Source organism: Quercus lobata, chromosome 3 (assembly GCF_001633185.2).
Source record: "Quercus lobata isolate SW786 chromosome 3, ValleyOak3.0 Primary Assembly, whole genome shotgun sequence".
Taxonomy (NCBI): Eukaryota; Viridiplantae; Streptophyta; class Magnoliopsida; order Fagales; family Fagaceae; genus Quercus; species Quercus lobata.
In genome coordinates this window covers 61441747-61465649 of record NC_044906.1, presented here as the reverse complement: position 1 = coordinate 61465649, position 23903 = coordinate 61441747, and the positions used below count along the sequence as shown (strand labels likewise).

At 35.4% G+C, this 23903-nt stretch overlaps 1 protein-coding gene across 3 annotated transcripts; it reads left to right on the top strand.

The window, feature by feature from the left end:
* The first annotated feature begins 5813 nt into the window (after positions 1-5813).
* LOC115982654 (methyl-CpG-binding domain-containing protein 9-like) lies at positions 5814-23860 on the top strand. 3 transcript variants are annotated; one of them, XM_031105314.1, is made up of 10 exons: positions 5814-6340; positions 7900-8620; positions 8756-9880; positions 9969-10445; positions 11117-11422; positions 12009-12347; positions 14510-14608; positions 18709-19143; positions 19700-22048; positions 22938-23860. In XM_031105314.1, the coding sequence occupies exons 1-10, from the start codon at positions 6114-6116 to the stop codon at positions 23295-23297; spliced, it is 6438 nt and encodes a 2145-aa protein (XP_030961174.1). In that variant the 5' UTR covers positions 5814-6113; the 3' UTR covers positions 23298-23860. The 3 variants fall into 3 exon arrangements, with proteins under 3 accessions (XP_030961174.1, XP_030961175.1, XP_030961176.1); XM_031105315.1 differs by having other exon boundaries at positions 6220-6340; positions 8003-8620; XM_031105316.1 differs by having other exon boundaries at positions 6252-6340; positions 8094-8620.
* Positions 23861-23903: the final 43 nt, after the last annotated feature.

The window sequence follows — 23903 nt, the reverse complement described above, 5'->3', positions numbered from 1 at the left end:
ATTTTTAGTTGGAGTAGGATTTAAATTTCTGAAATTTAGATGCATGTTACATGTTCGAAAAAACACTTATTGTTATTTTATTAAAAGAAATTAATAAAAACAAATAAGTTGTTGTCTCTATCAATTGAAACTTAGATGTATGTTGCATGTTTTGTAAAAATACTTACTGTTGCTTTATTGAAAGAAATTGATAAAAACAAATAAATTGTTGTCTCTATCAACTAAAACTTAGATACATGTTGCATGTTTTGTTAAAACACTTATTGTTATATTATCTAAAGAAGTTGATAAGAATAAATAAGTTGTTGTTTCTATCAATTGAAACTTAGATGTATGTTGCATGTTTTGTTATAACATTTGTTGTTGTTGTTTTTTTTTTTTTTTTTTTTTTTTTTTTTTTTTTTTTGTTTGAGGGGGACATTTGTTGTTATTTTATCTAAAGAAATTGATAAGAACAAACAAGTTGTTGTCTCTATCTAAAAAATTGTTCTTATTCAAAAAAAAAATTGTAATTTGGTGAAGCCACTTTGCGCAACCACAACTTCTAAGTCCAACTTTTATTATATAGTATATGATATATAATTAGTTAAAAGCCTGTGCGTTGCATAGTTTTATCATAAACTTATAGAATATATATTTGACCTAATAAACAATAATGAAATAAATAATAATTATAATAAAAAAAATGAATAAATTGTATTGGTATAATAGCTATCAAATATAAAATGATAACACCTAAATAAAAAAAATTATTATTTTGTAATGTACCAATTGTGCTCTGACGAGAGTTTTGTATCTTTGGAAGATTGTTGAATACCTCTTTGTATACTATATTTTTAGTCTATCCTTATTCTTGCTGGTCATTATTCTTTATTAGAAAATTAACGATTGATAAAAACCATGTCAAATCATATTTAATGATTAATAAATAGTAAAAATTCATGTCAAACCATATTTAGTTTGTGGTGGTGCGGCAACCCAAACTGTACTTAGCAGCTCTTGATTCCTGCTTGAAAGTGCTGAACAGACAATGGATCGAATTCATAAACCCCATTGATGGTCAATGAATTTCATAAACAAAACAATACATACACTTTGTAAGTATTAATCTCACGGAAAAAGAGAATAAGCTGAAGATGAAGAAATGTTTATATTTGCATTTAACAACTTTACACCCAAAAAGAAGAAGAAAAAATCTACAACACCTAATTAATTCCTTTAACACTTCCATTGCTGATCTGTGGCATCACATGAGTTTTTTTTTTTTTTTTGAAAAATATTGAAGTGTCTAAATATTTGTAAAAGTATAGTGTAGTAATAGATTCTTGTGAAAATGAGAAGATCAAGGGGAAATTGATATGAGAAGTCGTATTGTTATAATTTTTGAAGTTGTTCCCCAAAAATTATTGGAAAGAGAAACCCACCAATGAAGCCAGTGATCAAAATATGAATTCGAAGGTACCTAAATCAGTTTAATGACCATCTTTTTTTAATTTACAAAATAAAGGGATCCAAAATAGTCTTTGCTGCCTATAAAAAAAAAAAAAAAAATTGTCTTTGCCAGATTTTAATAAAAGTGGATTTATACAACTAATTTAGATTATGATATTTAAAAGAAATATAAATGTGATGTATCATTACCTGTACCTCTTCTTCATTTGAAGTTTTCAACAAATGCATGTCTGAGAATAGTAGATCTCATACTCTTTCTGTTGAAATTAATTTAAAAACACATCAACAATTAGCCAATATATGAATACAAAACCTTTTTACCACTTTTTATATTCCACTTTATGTTCTATCAATTATAATTTATCATGTATTTGTTTGATTTTCTTTATAAAATAGCCAAAGTTTAAAATAGAAAAAATAATAATAATAATAATAAGCACATGACAGTATACGACTTTAGAAGACAAATCATAAATATATATGATAGATTTCCATTTCATAGTCCTTAATCAAGGTGAAATGAAATTACCAAAAGTGATGCATGTCAAATATATTGCTTGTTTTGTATATGACGTGTAACATTTTTATTTAGAATTAAATTATAGATCTTTCTCTTCAAAAAATTTAAATAAAAAAAAAAACACTTCCTTGACTTTTTTTTTGAGAAGACACTTCCGTAGCTTCGTTCCGCTTTATGGTATATTTCAAAAAAGATGTGCATGATACAAATCCCACCTCCTCCATTTATTGTAACTTGTAACTATATATATGTGACTTAGGTACAGTACCTTAAATTCATTTTTTAAAATTTTGCCACATGTCTCATTAACATTTTCATCAAACAGCGTTAAAGACCCAACATATGCACAAGACCCAACATAAACCCATTGAATTATAAAAAATTTAGCACAAAAAAGATAGATCAAAGAGAGAGATTATAGGATCTAAGAGGGTTAGAGAGGGAGATTGATCAAAATGGTAGAATGAAAGAGCAGCTGATCCACCATGGCTAGCTCTCTCAAGCTTCTCTCTTAGCCCAGACCCAAAATCAAGACCATCCTTCACTGCCATAGCAGCTCACCAAATCCACCCCAATGTTTCTCTTTCATTTTCTTTCATCTCAGTCTCTCTTTCATTTTCTCTCATTTCAATCTATCTTTGCTTCTCTCTTTTTGAGACCCCCTTGGGTTCTTTGATTTTTCTCTCTTCAATCTACCCAAATCTCTCTTCGATCCAACTCATAAAATGAAATAAAACAAACTAAAAATAAATCAACCGCAAAAGCCAAGAATTACACACAAAACTAAACCTTGGGCCTGAGATTGGACAAGTCACCAAAGATATTAAGGAACAAAAGGGAAGTGCTACAAGAGTGAGAGGGAGGAGGTTCGCTAGTGGTGTAACCCAGGAAAGGCTTAGCTGATGGTGGGCCATTGGAGGACGAGGACCAAGGCTACCAAAGTGAGAGGGAGGTCACCGGAAACCCTCTCTCTCACTCCAACGCTCCCGTTGCCCAATTGAGGTAATTTGGTTTGTAGAGAGAAGAGATTGAGAAGCCATCCATGGTGGGCTGAAAGAGCTTTGGCATTTTGTGTTTCTTTGATTTTCAGGGAAAGCGGTAGAGAGGTCCAGGTTTAGTTCACGAGAGAATAGAGTTTTTTTTTTTTTTTTTTTTTTTTTGATTAACACCATTAGCCGTAATTATTAAATAGCCACATGGCATAATTTTAAGAGAGGAGCTTAAGAGTCCGATAACTTTTGTTTGCACTTGGATTGGATGAAATTAGGGATGACAATAGAGAGGGGTGAGACCGAAAGATGGAATCTTCACCCCCACCCCGCATGATTTTGTCTTGTCCCATCCTAGTCCTGTAAAATTCTATTTCGTGTTAATTTGTCCCACAACTATTACAATTTAAAAAAAAAAAATTGTTACATTAATATAAATATACTTGAAATTACAATTAAATTTATCCCATCAAATCAAACTAATTTTTAGCAAAAACTTAATAATATAATTCAAGTATTTAACAAGACAATTTCACAACAAAAATAAAAATATTAATATCCTTATATTTAGATAAACTAATATTGGTTTGTTTGTTTAAATATTAGGAATTTAAGGTATAAGATTTTTACAATTATAGCCCTTATCAATGAGGGGCAAGACGGGACTAAAATGTTTAAACCCGTCCCTAACTAGCCAACGATGAAGGCAAAAATCTCACTCCATTCTTGCCCCAACACCTATGTAGGTCGGAAAAAACCCGTGCAGGGCAAAGTAGGGAGGGGTGGGGCAAAATTGCTATCCCTAGATGGGATCCATATATCAATAGTTGGGAGTATTGACATGATCCCATAGAATGAGTATTATTTTATTTTATATTATTGTAATTTGACAGTTAAGGGAGAGGAGATTCAAATTCTAGATGTCTCTGTATAAGTTACATATTTATTAATATCAAAGATATCTTATGTGTTAGTCAATCCAAAAAAGGATTGGCGTGTAATCTTCCTCCTTCTAGCTCCGAGTCAAATAGGAAATTTTAGACTTAAAATTCTGGCTGGAATGATTAAAGAATTGCATCTCATTCCTTTTAGGCGTTATGTCTCCAAAAAGAATCCATGATTTGTATTTTATGTACTAATTGCTAGCATTAATGCCTGATGACGTATTGATCACATTACTGAGTTCCTAGAAACAAGAAAAGAAGATTTTTAACCCTTGCAACAAAGGAACATGGGCATTTTTGGAGACTAGCTCACTTCCCATCACTCAAGCGAGAAATTCATTGCACATAATTATGGAAGCCATTGAAAGGTGATTAAAACACCAAAAATGGGGATTGCTTGAGTTAATGATAAACGCAATACACTTTTCGGCAAAGTCCCATTAATTGATCATAACGATATCATGAAAATATTGCACGAAAAAATATATATATATATATATATATATATATTGCACGAAAGAAGAACCAATATATAGAGTGGCATGTAGTCTTCCTCCTTTCTAGCTCTAAATCAAATAGGAATTTCGGATTGAAAATTATGAATAACATGATTAAAGAATTGCATCTCATTCCTTTGGGGCATTATGTCTTGAAAAAGAGTCCTTACTTGTACTCTATGTACTAACTGCTCACCTCAATACTTGTTGACATATAGATCACGTGACTGTATTCTTATAAATGAGAAAGAAGATTTTTAGCCCTAGCAACAAAGGAATGAGGGCATTTTCAGGGATTAGCCCGCTTCCTATTACTCAAGAAGGAAATTTTTCACACATTATTAAGGTAGCAATTAATGAAAAGTGATTAAAACACCATAAACAAGACTGCTTGAGTTAATGACAGACACAATAAAATTTTTCAGCAAAGTCCCATTAATTAATCATAAAGATATCGTGAAAAATATTGTACGAATAACGAACCATATATATAAAAACAGAAACATAATCACCTTGATACTAAAAATAATCTTTGGCCACCTCACAAATCTCATTTTGAGTGTATCATTTGTCCAGGACTCCTAGAACCCTAATCAATGGTGCTAAAAAAGGAAAAGAAAAAGAGAAGTCACATTTCTAGTATTGTACAGCTGCAAAAAAGTCATGACATTATTGTCTCTCTGTATCTGTTTCTCTGGACGGGCCCCTTGGTGGAGAGAGCCATTTGACATGAGATTCCCCTGTTCCTCCTCACATTGATTAAAATTTGGTGAAAGAAAGACGAAAGAAGGACGAAGCCGTTACGTTTCGTAGCGTTTTGTTGACGAACGGATAAAAAGTATTAAGCATACACGTACTTAGCACGCTTTCCCTTATGTCCTAGTCTCTGACATACCGGTCACGAGTAGAGAGAGAAACAGAAACAGACACTAGTACTCTCTTTTTTTGGCTTTTTATTAAACCCCAGATCCAGATATTTTTATCAACGTTATTTTTTTTTTTAGATTTTTAATTTATAATATCTACTTTTAATAATAATTCATTATTATCTATCAAAACTAGTGGTCATGTCAAGCGTTTCTGCGCATCTAGCATTTTTTGTGAGTCGTCTGTGTTGTTCATAAAACCTAAAAGTAATTTTTTTAGAAAAATAACTTTAAAATTGGGTCTAATAATACTATTTTTATATTTAAAAATTGACCCTAATTAGTTTTTAGATAAGCAAAAATTAAATTCCAACTTCTTATTCAAACATTAAAAACTTTATTTATTTAATTAATCCGAATCAGGTGAACGTTATTAGTTTCGTTTTTTAAACTGAAAGTTAAAAGAAAAATTAAAAATTAAAAATTATTATTATTATTAATCAAAGTCTCTCCCTCCCAAAATACACGCTAACCACAAACCAAAAACCAGTGGAGGTGAGTTTCGTAATTTTATCACACTTGACGCGAGTCCCGAAGAATCCATGTCTCGGCTTCCCTCGACTTCTTTCAATTCATTTCCGCACTTCTCTCTCTCTCTCTCTCTCTCATATCTCGGCTCTCACTCACACTCGTCTCTTCACTCTTTCTTCACTTCGATCCCTTTGTTTCTTTTTCTCTCTCTGCCAAACAAAACCTAAAAATCTTCGCCGGAGCTAAAATGCTCCGAACCACAGCGAACTCGAGCTCACCATGATCTCGCTCTCTCACTCTAAGTTAACTGAACCATGGAACTCAACGAGCCGACGCGAGTTATGCCTTTCGACATCGACCTCAACGAACCTCCTCTTCCTTCTCCTCGCGACTCTCACCTCTCTCCTCCTCCTCCTCCGCCTCCCTCTCCGCCTCCGCCGCCGCCGCCTAGCCGACCTCGCGCCGCCGTGCTTCTCGATATCAATGCGGCTCCGCCCATCGAACCCGACGCTGATCAATGCCTCCAATCCATGAACTCTCGGTATGCATATCTCTCTCTCTATTTGTTTTTTTTTTTTTGCTCAATTAGTTCAATTTTGAAATATCTCTCTCATTTTAAAGTTTCTATTTGGTAGCTGAGATAAATTTAGTAACTTTTACTGCTAAACTTTCTAAATTTGTATCAACACTCTTCAATAAATGCTAATTTATGAGAATTCAAGAACAAAGTTTTTTTTTTTTTGGGAGAATAATTCAAGAACAAAGTAGAACGTGAAATTCTTTTTTTTTTTTTTCCTGAGCTACTTTGTACTATAGTCTCTATTTTTAGCATAAGCTGCTTCATTGCTAGGGTTTGTTAGAAAGATTTTTTTTTTTTTTTTTTTTTAGTTTTGAAGTAGCATTTACATGTTCAGCACCTAACGAATTTAGTAGATAATAGAGTTTAAAGCAGGCTAGTTACTTCAAGTTTTTACCTTTTCATGTATTATTTGCTCTGTATTGCAATGCATTAAAAACTATGAAGCATGGACACAAACCCGAGACACGGGAACACGCCAATTCTTGGAAATTAGGACACAATGCGGTGGGGATACCACAGTTAATTAGCTATAACAACTATCAGAATCTTTAAAAGCATATCTAAAATAAAAGGAATTCTTTTTCAATAAAAAAAAATTATTTTTTCGCTAAATCCCCCATTTATGGTAGGCGCAAGCAATAAAAGGATTCTCATTTCAATAATATCATTCCAATCAGTAAAGGAATAGTTTGTCACGCAGCTAGGTACTGCTTTTTCAAGCAATCAATCAATCTGCTTATCACTTCCATCCAAGTCACTTTTGGGGGTGGACTACATGAGTCTTATGAAAGAGAGCCGGGGATTGAGAACACGCAAGCAGAAGCATCCCTGGCATGATTGACATAGACACGTGTCAGAATTGGACATGCTGGGGGATTTTTTAGTGTCTGTGCTTCTCAGATTAAAAATGTTTTAGTCACATTCTGAACAAAACTTTACGTGTCTGACATAGACACATGTTGGAATTGGACATGCTGGGGGGTTTTAGTAGTGTCTGTGCTTCTTAGATTAAGAATATTTTAGTCACATTCTGAAGAAAACTGTATGTGTCTGACATAGACACATGTCGGAATTGGACATGCTTGGGGGTTTTTAAGTGTCTGTGCTTCTTAGATTAAAAATGTTTTAGTCACATTCTGAAGAAAATTTTAGACCTATTAATAAAAGTTAATTAGAAGGACCTATTCTTCAACCTTTTTCTTATTAAGCCAATTCTGATACGGTAGTTGTCCTCTGGTGTAAATGACTTTCTAATGAACATGCTGATTTCCACATGGAGGGATGCTAGAAAATCTTAATGAATTGCCTTTGGTGTTCACTTTTGACTGCTGTTCTGATTGAACATTGTTGGTTTGAATGCTGCATTTAATTATCCTTGAGGCAATGGGTTTTTTTTTTTTTTTTTTTGGCTTGTATTTTATTCATAGTGTATATATTTTTCAGTCTTGAATTTTTTTTTTTCTTTTTTAAATGTGTGAGTCCTTTAACAATTGATGGGTTACATGTCTTGTGGTTTGTAGAATGCACGTAGTGCGTGATTCTTCTTTTATTGGAAACTCATTAAATGACCCAGTGACATGTTCAAATTTGTTATATGTGGGGAATGAATTTGATCTTCTGAAGACACCTGGCAGTGTGAGACATAATGTTAGATCAGATTTTAAAGATTCGGTGCAGCAGAGACTGAATTTTGATGGAAATTTTACTGAAACAGATCTAGGCTCTAAACTAAAAGGAGGGCTTTGGGCTAGCGATACTACACCCCATAAAATACCATTCCAGAATCCAAGTGAGGCATATATGCAAGAACTGAGAGAATTTATTGCTGAAAATCATGGCATACTCGAGGATGGTTGGCGAGTAGAATTAAGCTATTGTCAGAATAGAAAAAAAATCTTTCCCGTTTACTGTGCCCCAGATGGAAATAAGTTCCCTTCAATGTTTGATGTTGCCCGTCATCTTGGGTTGGTACTAGACTGCCTCTCTGTAGAACCTGAGGGCACAAGTGATAGATTTGCTTTTTGGCGCAAAAGATTGCATTTGTGCCGGAGAAAAGAGTCTATGTATTCAAAAGCGAAGAATTTGGATAGATTCCAAGAAAATTTGAGAAGTTTTCATGGAGAGGTCTCATTGGGCATTGGGACTGAGGTTAATCAGGCCTGCAGGTTGAAGGATAATTCAGGAACCACAGAGACTCCATCATCAGAGGATAATGAAGGCTGTGCTGTTGGGCAGCTTCAGGTACTTTTAGACCAACTTATCTTTTATCCCATGTTTGTATTATTGTAGTGTTAGAATTATGATGGTTATATTGGTAAGTTTATGGTTCATTTAGTATCCTGTCTGACCTCATATTTTATTATAATACCATTGTAGGAAGGACTCCCAATTCAGTTTGAAGACTTCTGTATTCTTTCTGTGGGGGAGGTTGATCCCCGACCCTCATATCATAATACTAGCCAGATCTGGCCAATAGGCTATAGATCCAGCTGGCATGATAGGATTACCGGGTCTCTTTTTGTGTGTGATATCTCAGATGGTGGAGATTCTGGTCCAGTTTTCAAGGTTCAAAGATTTTCATGTTCTGCACGGCCTATTCCTATTGGATCAACAGTAATCTCCAAGCCAGGCTTTGGCTTACACAATGCTGAAGGTAAAGTGGAAAGTGATGATTCAACTACTTTTGTTATAATTGATGATGATGATATAAATATTCAGATGATATTGTTTGATCATAGCCCTCCACAACTAGATCATGATAGGTTAGCAGGTTCTGGGAATATTTCAAATGAAGTCTGCAATTTGCAGACAATGAATAGTTTGCAAACAGAGTCAAATTTCTTTCCTCAAAGTCCTAGGAAATATACAGCTGTGAACTCTGGGGTGATAGATAATATTGGTGAATTCTTAGTAGAAGGGAGATCATCAATTTCAGTATGGAAAATGGTATCTCAAACTTTAGCAGATGCTTGCCGCAATGTATACAAGAAGACTGGTTTATGTAAGTTTTGCTGCAAGGATGCTGTCCCTATAATGTGGTCATCATGCTTGCACTCTGAGAGTACAAAAAGTGATGATTCATTGGCTAAGTTTTGCTATATTTCTGGCCCTATTAACATCCCATGTTGTATTCAAAGTGATGATGAGCTCATTACTACTTGTGAAGCACTGGTGAAGTGGTTAGACCAAGACCGATTTGGACTAGATATGGAATTTGTGCAAGAATTTATAGAACAGCTTCCTGGGGTACATGCCTGTTCAGAATATAAGTTCCTTAATGAAAGATGTGACATATCAAAATTACGAACTGTTGGAAGTGGGTTTCTTCTTGTCAAAAGGAAGACTGGTATGCAAAGTGAGAAAGAAGCAGATGGTTTTCTCAAAGGCTGTAAAAGATCTAGGAAGCGGGCATTTGAAGAATCTGTCAAGAAAGATTGCTCTCCTCCTGGCAAGCCAGTTAGCTTAAAGCTTCCTGCTGATTCAATTGGTGATGTTCTTCAGGTATGGGTTAATGCTAGTTTTAAGTATCATGGAAACCTGTAGAAATTATAGGTTCATATACTTACCCTGTTCTATTCTACTTGTTCAGTCTTGGGAGTTACTTTGCCGTTTCTCTGAAGTTTTAGGGCTGGAGGAACCTTTATCATTCAAGGAACTTGAAGAGGAACTTATAAATGGCTATTCCTTTATTACTAGGAGAACTTTGACGAAGGTTCACTGCTCACTCCTAAAAGTGCTACTAGGTGAACTGCAGGTCAAGGTGGCAGCATTTGTAGATCCTAATTCTGATGTTGTAGGATCTAAGTTTAGACGGGGAAGGAAGAAAGATGCAGACTACCTGATTTCTGTCAAGAAATCCATGCTTGACATGCTCCCAGTTGATGAACTTACATGGCTAGAATTAGCTCGAAGGTACATTTTAACTGTTTCATTCATGCATGGTAACCTTGACTCTACGGAGATCATTGGCCGTGAGAGTTGCAGAGTGTTGCAGTGTTTGCGAGGTGATGGTGGACTAATCTCTGATTCTAATGTGGAAGTGGCTGGAAGAGAAGCAGATACACTGGTAAGATTTGCCGTTTGTTCTGTAATCTACTTGCAATAATGTTTTATTTGATTCTTTTTAAAAGACAAGTGTTTTTAAATAATTTGAAAAGGCACCAATGAGCTCTAGCTCAACCGGCACCTCCTCCCCTTATAAGTTCTAGGTGGAGGGTGTGTGTGTGTGTGTGTCATATACCAATCAAAATAATAATAATAAATTTTAAAAAAGCAATTCCATGAACTTTTAACGCCTATTTCCTCTAATATTTCTCTGCAATCTCATCACTGTAATAGCTCATTTTGTAATTTGTGATTAAGATTGTGGATAAGTAGGGTCAAATCTAACTATAAAAATATTAGCCATTAAATGGGAATTGTGAATTTGAAATCGAATGAGGTTTGATTAGGTTGCACTTACATGCCTAAATGTGCTTGATGACCGTTGAAGTTAGTTATTTATTTTGGGTTTTTCACTTTTTCTTATTCTTTTTTTTCCTTATGTTGAATTCATGAACTCTTTCTCCCGTTTCTCCCATTCTTTCTTATTGTTTTTTAATATATATATATATATATATGTTTGTACGTCTTCTTGCATTGGTACAATCTAGGTTTTATTTTGGTTTCTGGTTCATGATCCTAAAATTGTAGAAGATGCTCATTAGATAGTGGTGCCCTAATTTTTGTTATTCTCAGCTGCTTGCAGAGGCTACAAAGCAAATCTTTGGCTCAGCACACAGTGTCGATAATGGTTCAAGTGTTGAACACAAGAAGTCTGATACAATTGTTGGTTGCAAAACAGTTACAGTGAATAATGGTGAAACTCCTGAGTGGGCGCAAGCTCTGGAACCTGTTAGAAAGCTACCCACTAATGTTGGAGCTAGAATTAGAAACTGTGTTTATAGTGCTCTGGAGAAAGATCCCCCAGAATGGGCAAAGAAGGTACTGGAGCATTCAATAAGTAAGGAAGTTTACAAGGGAAATGCTTCAGGGCCTACCAAGGTACTTACTACTCGTTTCTTTCTATGAGAAATTTCAGAATATGGTATTTAAAAATCTTATTTCATAAATTAAGATGGAGAGTTAATGTTTCCATTATGTCTAGCAAGATGAATCAGTCAAAATTTTCAAATCTTGTTGTCAACGTGGCAATTTTTGAATTCTTTAAGCTGCAGCTATAGGAATGATAAGGTGTTGCCTTACCAGTAGGGTCATAAATTTCACTTTAATTTGCTATGGGATAACTGGAGATTGTTAGGCACTGTCAATTTTTCCTCTAGTGTCATCTCTAAATATGCTCCCCACTTCATGCATTTGGTCACATTGAAGTTAGTATCTCTAATAATTCATTGAATTTTAAAGAAATCCCTGTTCTCGTTAACCTTTAGCTTATATCTTTGTTAAGCTAAAGACATATAGAGTAAAGATATGTTATTTTATATGAGGAGAAAACCCAAATCCAGAGGACGTGTATCAAGCTATCCTAAATTATAATTTAAAACTTAAAAGTATCTAAAAATTTAAACTAAAGACATTTATATGGAGCCTTATGCCAAACTCAAGGCTTGTTATTATTGGTTGGTTGCAGAAAGCTGTGCTCTCAATACTGGCAGAGGTGTGTGGTGAAGACCCGCAGCAGAAACCCAATAGAAAGAGGAAAGACAAGTGTGTTAACACTGTATCTGATGTGATTATGAAACAATGCCGAAATGTGCTTCACCTAGCCGCAGCTGCAGATAAAAAAATGGTTTTTGGTAGCGTGCTTGGAGGATCACTTAATATTTCTGATGATGATGATGATGATGAGGGGCTTCTTCAATCTCCTTCAATGTTGTCACGTCCTTTAGACTTCAGAATTATTGATATGAAATTGACTTCTGGGGCATATGGTGGATCACATGATGCTTTTCTTGAGGATGTTCGAGAGGTTTGCTCTATGTTACTTAATCTATTTGGCTCTATGATTTTCAATGTCTAATTTTAATTTTTAAAATTTTTTATTTTCTGCTGTTGCATAATTCATTCCCAGTATGCATATATATCGGCAAAAAGGCTATTTCCGTTATACTCATATATTGAAAGAGCTTGCTTTAGATCCTAGATAAAATTGATTGAACACATGAAGACATTCTATGAACTCGGATCAAGAAAGCATAAATCCCAACTGTTTGGTTCAAATGCATTTGACATAAAAAAAATTTTTAATGGCCAAGAGAGTTGAGTAAGTTGTGATTAGTTCAGATGGGATCGTGGTGGGTTTTTGATGTATTTCAGTTCATGGACGGTTAGTATGTAGAGGATTTTTTATTTATCAGTGTATAGAGGAATATATGTTTGGAAATCATCTATTTAGTGTATATACAACAACACTGAAAGATGTATAAGATCAAAATTTTCAATAACGATAAATCCGTGATAGTTTTATCTAACTTGTTAACAGATAATATGGGCAAGCTATATTTTTTACAAGTGTGAGCAAGCAATTGGATATTGGTATAGGAAAATATCACATTGGGATTTTTAGTACTCATAACAAAAATATTGGTCTAAGAATTTTCTGAGAATGTGAGCAAGAAAAGTTCATGTGACATAACCCTTAAATTTAATCGTGTAACTACCATATAAGTGAAGTCCCTGAACCTCTCTATGAAGATTGAAGACATCTGGTTTATATGAGAAAATTTAATGCTATGTTGTGTTTGGTTAATTTGAAAAGGGAGAGCTTGGAAAAGGGAGAGGAAAGAAAATGGGGTAGTTGGAGTTTTTCACCCAGGTCCATTTTTCCCCCATCTAAATTTGGAGAAAAATGAGGGGGGAAATGACATTGAGAAGTTACAAAATTACCCCTCTACTTTTCCTTCCATTTATTAACTTTTATATAATAAAGGCATGATAGTAATTTATTCTCCAATCTTCCACTTTGCCATCTTCTATACCAATTTTGCCATCTTCGATACCAAGCACACATGGTGGAAATCACAAATATTTTCTACCCTCACAACCAAATAGGTGTAAATGTAATGCTTTTAACTTGATCCTGTTGCAGTGTCACCTTAAAAACTGTCTGCTAAGACACTTGACACAACATGGATAAATGTTCTTCTTACATTACATTAATTAAAGCAAGAAGATTAAATAAATATATATTTAAAAATTTAAATTAAATATTCACAATCAAATAAATTAGAGAAGATCATGATGATACTTGTCTATAATTTGCCTAGTAAATGATTAACAGGCATGGTGTGTAAAGATCATGTCTTTCTTCTACATAAATAAAAAAAAAATAAAATAAAAAAATAAAAAGAAAAAGGATAACTAGGTGTGTGTGCGTGTGTAAGTGCAATTATTGTGTCTGAAATGTGTTTCATGTCTAAAGTTGCAAGTTTTTGTATCTGCTAAGGTGTGCCATATCTTGCAATTCGTTTACCCCAATAGTTTTTCTCAGTTACTTAAGGAATAGCAACTTTCTTGCCTACTCCACAAAGAATGGTGGGGGAGGAGAAGATAGCAAAATTCTTCAAGATTCTGAATCACAGTAAATGTGTTTGGAGCAAGCAATTTGTAATGTTGACATGCTGTCTACTACATTCCACATATAACTATGTCCTCCAGTTTATTTAACTTTTATTAGATGAAGATATGATAACTTCTGATGTGGGATCCAAATTGCTCAGAGCTTCACATGAAAATTTAGTTTCTTGTTGACAATTAAATAGGAACTTCATTTTCTCAGATCAATTGTATACTTCCTGTGTGCTTGGACTATGCCCTTCTTTTTATTTAATAAAATTTGTTACATATTAAATAAATAAAAAGGTTTTCACTGTGCAGCCTCTCTAACCATATGGCAACATACACACGCACAGAACACTACCACCACATGAAGCAAGTTTGTGAATTCATTTTTTCCTTTATCAAAATGTATTGGGTTGGTTTATTTATTTATATATTATTATTATTTATTTTTTAAACTTTTGCTGCCCGCATCATCTAATGCTTCATCATTCAGAAGAAAATCTTAAGCTAAATCTTTTGGTACATGATACATGCAAATGTGAAGTTCATGATCTTATCTTCTTTGGGCAGGTTTGGCGTAACATTCGAACTGCTTGTGGAGATCAGGCAGATTTGATCCATTTGGCTGAAACATTATCCCAAAAATTTGAAGTACTTTATAAAAAAGAGGTTTGTTGGTACCGTTCTGCATCTTTCCCTTTTCTTTTCAGTTCGCTCACTATTAGTTTTCATGTCTAACTGATCCATATATAGTCATGTCTTAACAAAACTTCCACTATTGCTCCTTGTTATTTGGGAATTTCCAGTATTTCATTGGCAAAATTCTTTCATGTTATCATATATTGATTGATGCGGAGTATTTGGTGAGAACAGAATGCTAGAAGCTTTGAGGGTTGTGGACAGTCTATTCTCAAGTTTAAGTCTTTTTTCTTTCATACTCTCCTTGAATGGAGCTTAATTCTTTCATCTTCTTCTTGTTTTACTTGATCATTGTAACTTTGGTTCTTGATTTTTGCCCCTATAGTAAAAGAAGGAAATTCATGGTGCTCAGAGGTTGTATAAAGAATACCCATGAATGGTATCATGAGAAAGATGAGAAGAAAATAGAGATTGAAGGAGAAGAGATAGGAAAGGGGAAAGAAGAAAGATCACACTTACACTAGGGCACACATGCTTTTTGCAACCGAATACTTAACACTTACTGTTTAACTGTCTTGTTGCAGAACAGCAAACTTTGTAGTCCTTAAATCTTCACTTTTCCTTATAGTTCTAAGCCTCACAACCAAATCTCTCACTCGGATATCGGATGGTATTGAAATCCCCAAAAACACACCATGCCGTATTCCACCTGGAGTGCATCCTTGAAAGTTCTTCCCACAAAGCACCCCGTTGATAATCCTCATTAGGCCCATACACTCCTAAACAAGCCCATACAAAATCATCAACAACCCCCTTCAATAAAACATTAACAGAAAACATACCAACAACATAGTCAACTTTTTCAAAAACTCTCTTGTCCCAAACTAGTAACACCCCCCCCCCCCCTGCAGTGTTGACTGCATCTAGAACAACCCAATCTAGGGGTGGAGGGTGTGACAGGCTTTGTTGGGATCTAAATGGCAGTGGGAAGTTTGATACTCGGTTTTTTTATCACAAGATTCGAAATGCAGCTCCTTCCATTTTCCCTTGGAAAGGAATTTGGAAAGTTAAGGTTCCTAAACGGGTGGCTTTTTTTATGTGGACAGCAACCCATGGTCAGATTCTAACTTTGGATAATTTTATGCTTCGTGGTCGCCCTTTGGCAAATTGTTGTTGTTTGTGCTGTTGCAATGCGGAATCTGTGGATCACCTATTACTTTTTTGTCCGATAGCTCATTCTTTATTGATGAATATGCTTCGGTTGTTTGGGATCGTTTGGGTCATGCTAGGTTCAGTCGTGGACTTATTATTTTGTTGGTATCATTGGCTTGGGAAGCATAGCTCTAATATTTGGGTTTCGGTTCCAGGCTACTTAATGTGGACTATTTGGACTGAACGGAATCGGCGGTCTTTTGAAGATGAGGGGAAAACTGTGGTTCAGTTATTAGAGTTGTGCCAACGGACCCTCTTTGATTGGTCTTGATGTTGGGGTTTCTCGGATTGTTCTACCCTTTTGGATTTTCTTTCTTCTATTAGAATAGATTAGGGGCTGCCTTTGTCTTTTTGTTCCTTTTTTCCTTTGTTCACTACCGTGAACTCTGTGTTTCTCTTGCTTTTCATTTATTAATAATATTCTCCTTACTTATCAAAAAAAAAAAGAATTAGAACTAATTTGAACAGCAAATCCAATCCTAATTGAATTGAACCAAAGCTCTCACATAAATACCCGTGAATTAAATAAGACTTACCTATTAATAAAATAAAACTCAAGGCCCACAACTATGACCCAAAACCAACAATTATAGAATCCTGAAAATTTCTGTCACCCTAGAAAAACCAAATAAAACATAAAATAATGTACTAAAAACCTAATTAACTACCAGATTCATTTTTTCTTGGTCTTTGCCTTAAGCTTAGACTTCCAAAAAGGATATATTTTCTCTATCAATGCTATAGTTGCGCCATCACCAAGTTGTATGTTATTCTTACTCCTGAATTGAATTCAAAACTTGCATTATGAGGAAGAAGTAATGGTTTTGAATCTTCAAAAGTTATTTCATGAGGAAGTCATGCAAAATTCTAATCTTTTAATATTAGGGATTGTCACCATTTTGTGTGACAACACATACATCATAGATAAGTGATTGAGCAATGCTACAACTACTACAAGTCCTGTGCAAACTGATATGGCATATGCATATTAGCGATTAAAAAACTATATTGCCATGTCAGGTGTTTATTCTTTTTGGTTATAACCCCCCCCCCCCCCCAAAAAAAAAAAAAAAAAAAACCTTGAACAGAAAAATCTTCAAAAATCCCCCAATTTGCACAATCTTATTCCAGAGTTCCTCCTCCAATCTCACCAGCATCAATACTGAATCATTGCTCTCCAGCACTTAGATCTAGAAAACTTGATTGTCCATAGAAACAACTAATACTAGATGTTACAACTCCATTCACATCAACAGCTAATCTAGCATGCAAAACAAAAAAGAAGGTAGCAACCTGAGAGTGCTCAATACTCCTTAACCCAAACGTGGAAGGTAAAGAGACATGTAAGCTATGTTTTAATTCAATATAGGCAACATCATAGAATGATTTATCAGTTATGGAGGGTTAATAAACAATAGATCTTACTTTGTGTCATTGATAAGTATGTGAAGCTTCCTGGCTTATTGTCAGATATGCACGGCAGAAATTGACAACCTCCCACAACATGTGCAAGCTTAAGACAGATTAGCGTAATTAAAAGGGAAAGTTCCTACTTGATGATGCAGGGATCAGAGCAAAGGTTGAAGGTCAGTGCCAGTAGTGAGAACAGAGGATATGAACAATCAAGTTCTCTAGATATAGGTACTGGAGAAAAGAGATTCAAGATTGGTGCCAAGAATGAGAATAGAGGTGGAAATCTGGATCAGATTGTGCAAATTGGGATTATCTAAGATTTGGCTGTTTATGGGGTTTTGAAAAAAAAAACTTTGGCTGTTTAAGCTTTTAAAGCTAAAATGAATAAAATCTGTCATGGCAATTTAGTTTTTTAATAGCTGATGTGGCATGCTACATTAGTTTGTAAAGGATTTGTAGTAAAATTTGTAGTGGCTGTATATACAAGGCAGGAATCCCTAATCTTGTGCTTGTGGCTAAGTGAGGCCAAGATCTTCTTCTTCTTTTTTCCTTCTTTTTTACATAAAGATTTACCTACACAAAATCACCTTAGCTTTATGTCATTAAAGCATAATCTTGTTAGCCATTCCACTATTTCTGAGTAAAAATTCTCTGTAAAGCATTGATCAATATGTTGTCACTTTTAATGCAACACTTTCTTTTGATCTTCTGCTAGTCCTTATGCTGCAAGGAATACCCAGAGATTCTGTTGTCATGACAAACTTGGAACTGTTTTGAAGATTTAGGACGATTATACCCTTCATTCTTGTTTACATTGCCAATAACACATGCTGAGAGAATTGAAAAGATTGAATCTTAAAACAGGTTGGGTAGGGATGACTGTTGCAAAATTCCTATTTTCTTCCACCTCCCCTCTGAGAAATTAAATGAAGCATAGGGAATTAATTTACATAAAAAATTAATTCTGGCAATAAATAATTTCGGATGGCAACAGATTTACATAGACTGGTCTCTACATGTAGCTTAGGCAAGAAAATTATTTCTCTTTTTCCCATTGTTCCTTCTTTATCTTCTTTTCAATAACACATCATAACTATGAGGGCCACATGAACAATGGTTAAAATTCCTTTCCATGTGATCCTGATGGGTGATAAATGACAAAACAACTTGATTCACTCAACTAACCATAGAGAGTGTAATCCTCAGGGCTGCATTTTTTCTGGGCCTTCAGTATGTGCTTGCCTTTTGGTGTCTTGAGTTTCTCTCTTTGCCTACGCATGCATAAAAATAATTAATTGGCCTTGAATTTATGCTGATGACAGTTTGCTTCTATAGGTGTAGAGGATAGTGACCAGGAATTGCCAATACCTTTAACTTGTTGCTTGCTAATTGGTTGAAAGCATAGCTTTCCTTCTCATGCAGTCATAAATTCACTTCTTATATAATTTACCTTTACATATTTTCCAATCCAGTTGGAGCTTTAGCATGGTTAATATCCACTGCAGGTTCTCAATTTTGTCCCAAAACTTGTGGATAATGAAACTGGAGGATGCTCAAGTGCTGAAGCAAAAAACAAGATGGGAGATATTAATGAATGTGCAAGAGAGAATCCCAAGGCTCGTTCAGATGAGGGTGTCTGTAAATTGTGCGGTGTGAATAAGGATGATAAGAATGTGTTGTTGTGTGATACGTGTGATTCGGGGTATCATACATATTGCTTAAATCCTCCACTTGCCAAAATTCCTCATGGAAACTGGTATTGTCCTTCTTGTGTGACTGGTAATTGTATCACTCAAGGATCTTCACAAAGTACTGAGGTCATTAGCAGGTTCCGGAAAAAGAGATGTCAAAGAGAGTTCAATCACAGATTTCCAAAAGCTCTGGCCCATTTGGTAACCACAATGGCGATGAAGGAGTACTGGGAATACACCGTAGAGGAGGTTTGTCAATTGGTCCCTTTATATATTATTACTGCCTCAACTTGATTTTTGATAGACCCAATTGCATTTTTAAGTTACATATTGAATGTATGCCATCTAAGTAGTGGCTCTTTGATCATTGCTTTTTCTATTGAAAGCTTGGATTTTTTGAACTCTTCATCCAATACAGGTAACCAGTATAGTTACTGGGTCTCTGTGTGTATGTTGCATATACATTCTGCCATTTCTTTTTTAGACAAAAGTAGAATGATAATACAGTATGTGGTCCTCAGTAATAATATAAATTTAAGAGCAAAGAGAGATTGATGGTTTAATATCTGATCTTCAGAAACTATATAGTGATTATTTCTCTATTTTCATTTTGTGGAATTGAGCTTCCAATGTCAGCACATGGTGGATGTTTCTGGTCTAATTAAATATGTTAGATTTAGTCTGAAGGTTTTTTTTACTACAAGCTGCATTATATTTGTAATTGGTTATGTGTGTTAGGTTTATCTAAGTTGTTATTGTTCATATCTATCATGTTTAACTGATTCTGCTCCTATCTTGGTTGCAGAGGATTTTTCTTCTAAAGTTCTTGTGTGATGAGGTGCTGAACTCTGCTAAAATTCGGGAACACCTAGAACAGTGTGCCTCTATGTCTGCTGATTTGCAGCAGAAACTGCATTCACTATCTTCAGAATGGAGAAACCTGAAGTTGAGAGAAGAAGTTGTGGCTGCCCAAGTGGGGAAAGTGAACCAAAGCACGCTCAATGGTGTTGGAAATTCTGTAACAGAAGAAGTTGCTATAGTGCGTACAAGTTATCGTAAATTGATGGGGCAACTACTTAGTAGAAGCAGTTGCATGTCGCCCTTCTCCACTAATATGAATACTTTGGAAGATGGATTAGGGTGGCCTGTGCCAAATGATTCCAGTAAACAACCATGTTGGTTATATTCAAAAAGCAGTTCAGAGAAACATTCTACCAGTAGTGGTAGTCAAATTGTCAAGATGCATGATGTTGAATTTCAAAAAAATCAACTATCTTTTGGTAAGAATGGTTTTATATCTGAGAATTCTATATGTCGTATGATGCCTTCCAGTGAAAAAGATTCATACAGTAGGCAAAACATGCTACCCTTTTCCATTCCTCAACAACAGAAAGCTAAGCCTAGCGGAGCAAATGTCACATGGAGTAATTTTGAAGGAAAGCAGGACTTGGAAAATGGCAGTGTTGATGGTTCAAGGGTGCCTTATTGTGAATTTCTAAGAGGTCATCTCTCATCAGATACCATTAGAACCCATGTAGCTGAACATGTACATGCAGTGCACATTAACAGTGGGAATTTGTTTCCCAGCTATCGTGGCGTCATTCAACCTGCTGTGAATGAATCACAAGCCAAGAACCTCAAGGCAAGCTTCCTCAAGAATGAGATTACTGTTTTGCAGGATTCAATTGCCTGTCTAGAATCACAACTTCTGAAGGTATCATTGCGGAAGGATTTTCTGGGCAGGGACTCTGCTGGCCGGCTCTACTGGGGCTTTTCCTGGCTGGGTACGCCTCCATGGGTGGTTATTGATGGGACTATGTTAGTGCTGCAAAAGAAAATAGAAAAACAGGGAACTTCATTGCCTAGCAGTTCAACTTTGAGATGTCCTTTTGGAACTGGGAGTGTTTTGAGTTCTGAAGGACTTGACATATCTAATCCTTATATGTACGTGCACAATGATAACACAACTTTTCCATGGATTTCTTTTCAATCTGACACTGAAATTGAAGAACTAATTCAATGGTTGAGGGATACTCACCCACTAGAGAGAGACCTATTAGGTGCTATTTTACAGTGGCAAAATATAAGATACAAGGATTCCAATGAAGCAATAAATTGTGTTCAGGGTGTGGATCAACCAACTTCGTCAAGGCCCGATAACAGCGAAGAACTTGTAAATTCTAATGCTATTGGGGCTTCGATTGTACTGGAGAAGAAGTTTGGTGCTTGCTTGAAATCAGAATCTTCCATTCCTATGAAGCAGAGTTGGAAGGCAGAAGTAAAATTTTCAGAGAAAATGTGCCGATGTGACTGCCTAGAACTCATATGGCCTTCTAGATGCCATTGCTACTCATGCCACCAATCATTCTCCACTAGTGAGGAACTCAAGAGGCATGACAATGGAATGTGCCATCCAAGTGTGCCTACCTCTGGGAACAAGGTGAATGGTAGTGTCTTGAAGGGGAAGGGGATGATGATGACTGAAACCTCACTGGGGGAGTGCTCTAATGAAATAGGTCTTAGTAGAGTGTCGGGAAGTGTAATGCATGAGGTTGGGGTTGAGTTTAATAAAATCACAGAGGAGTTGGCTTGCCCATTTGACATTGAGGAGATAAGTACCAAGTTTATCACTAAAGACTCTAATAAGGAATTGGTACAGGAAATAGGACTTATTGGTTCAAATGGTGTTCCATCATTTGTACCAAGCACATCTCCTTTCCTGGATGACCCCACCTTAAAGTTAGAGCCTTCTTGGAAAAATGAGGGGAAGCAAGGTGGTAATTCCAAGAACATAGAAAATCAGCTGCAACATTCAGTGGAAGGGAAAATGAAAATCAATGGGAGACAAGGCAAATTTTCCATTAACTCGACTAGAAGATTTGCCAAGAATGGGAAATTTGAGGGATCTATGAAAGGAGTTAAATCTCCTTTCTTGAAAAATTCAGATCTGAGGGTTGTGAACTGCTCCATAATTTGTGAATCTTCATCAAGACCCATTATTGGCAGGGCAGTTCAGCTTCTTAGGCAGCTCAAAATGAACTTGCTCGATATGGATGCTGCCCTTCCTGAGGAAGCTCTGAAACCATCAATGGCTGGTTTGGATAAAAGACATGCCTGGCGTGTGTTTGTTAAATCTGCCAAGTCAATAATGGAGGTTAGTCAATTTCTCCTCTTCCATTATGGAAATATTATTCCCGTGCTAAAGCTTGAGGATGTATTTTAAAAAGGGGTTTAGCTTACTTCCAGTACTTTTTAAATTAGAATTTTCTTTTGTTTTAATGAGAAATTGTCACATCACCCACTAATTAAATAAAATGTGGAGATTAAAACTCATTACCACTTACTATTGTTATTTAAAACAAAATGAAATATCCAATTAAAAAAAGTAATGGAGATAAGCTAAACCGTTTAAAAAGACATGTATTTTAGAACCAATTCCATATTTTAAAAAGTTTATCAAAAAAATAATATTCTTAGGTGGCCAACTTCCATTATTCACCAACCACACTTTTTTCTCTTCCAATGAAGTCTAGGGGCATAACAAAATCTTACAACACTTTTGTTTTGTAGTGGGTCCCATATAATATTTTTTTTATTCTAGTTTATTTTATTTTGACTTATGTTGGGCTGACACCTCAGCTTGTTGTGAAAATGTCGTTGGCTTTTGTTGTATCCGTAGAACTTTTTTTTTCCTATTGGGCCAGAGCCAAACACCCTCCTAGTATCAAAGTTTCATAAGCTAGGCTGCTATGTAGCATGTTATCAAATCTCTCCAACAAATCATTTTTTTCCCCTGATGTAGACAGTTTAGAACCTTGTGATTGTAGTATGTTTTACAACACCATGCATGATACAAAATTACGTATCAGTACCCACCATTGACATTACTGAACCTCATGTTTTCTTTGTCAGGAGAAATTTTTTAGATTTAGATGATACATTGACATTTTCATAGCTCTAGTTCTGCACCATATTTGTTTCCTTGGCATTGCTTTGATGGAAATGCGTATTCAAATGAAAATCCTCTTGTCTTACTCTTTCAGATGGTTCAAGCAACTATTGTATTTGAGGAAATGATAAAAACTGAGTACCTGAGGAATGGAAGGCAGTATTGGTCATCCCTCTCTGCTGCAGCCAGGATTGCTACCATCTCCTCCCTTGCTCTTCACATATGCACCTTAGATGCTTCCCTTGTTTATGAGAAGCCTTTGCCAAGTTCCAGTCCTACTGTGATTGAAAATCTGGGCAGCGAATCAGATATAAAAATTTTGACTTGTTCAAATCCTTTAGATACTCCAATGACAAGTTGCAAGCCAGTCCAGAAGACTTTTGGTGTAGATTTAACAGATAATGCCAACCCAAGTAGCAAAAGAAGCAAGAAAAGGAAAGATTCAGGGGGATGAGTATGGAAAGGTAATTACAAACACCACCCCCGCCACCCCAAAAAAAAAAAAAAAAAAAGAGAGAGAGAGAAGATGGGCTTCTCTTCATTTGTGAAGAAACTAACTTACCAAGTTGTCTTGGTGGCATGTAAAGCAGAAGCATGCCTAACTGTTTAACGGTACAATAAATTTTTAACCTCAGTGTCATAGCTAGTAAATTAGGTATAGGATAGATAAGACAGGCAGGTGAAAGTGTTGCTTTTGCTGCTTTCTGTGTAACTATAGAGCTACTTGACACACTAACTTGGATCAAAAAGCAGACGCCATTGGGTGTTGTTAGGGGAAGTTGATACATGCTGGTGTTATGAATTGAGCTAGTACAATTGCAGTTTGAGACAAGTTTCTTAGAGCTTGAGATATATGTTTGATTAGAAAAAGAAACAGAGAAATGGAAGAGAGAGGCACAGAAGGAAGATATTTGGAGTCGTCTGCTGAATAGCGAGACCCACATTCAATGTATGTAAGAAATTAATATATGTAAAAGTTATGTGAAGGTAATGAAACTGATTAGTTATCTTCTCGTATTTCATTCTTTTCTACACAAACACCTTTACTATCTTGCTTGGG

Bases quoted from the DNA above. Each gene is read 5' to 3' on its own strand.
- LOC115982654 (XM_031105314.1), top strand. From the start codon at position 6,114: ATGGAACTCAACGAGCCGACGCGAGTTATGCCTTTCGACATCGACCTC. The intron at 14,609-18,708 runs GTTTGTTGGTAC...TATCCACTGCAG, and splicing joins AAGTACTTTATAAAAAAGAG to GTTCTCAATTTTGTCCCAAA. The intron at 19,144-19,699 runs GTTTGTCAATTG...TCTTGGTTGCAG, and splicing joins GGGAATACACCGTAGAGGAG to AGGATTTTTCTTCTAAAGTT.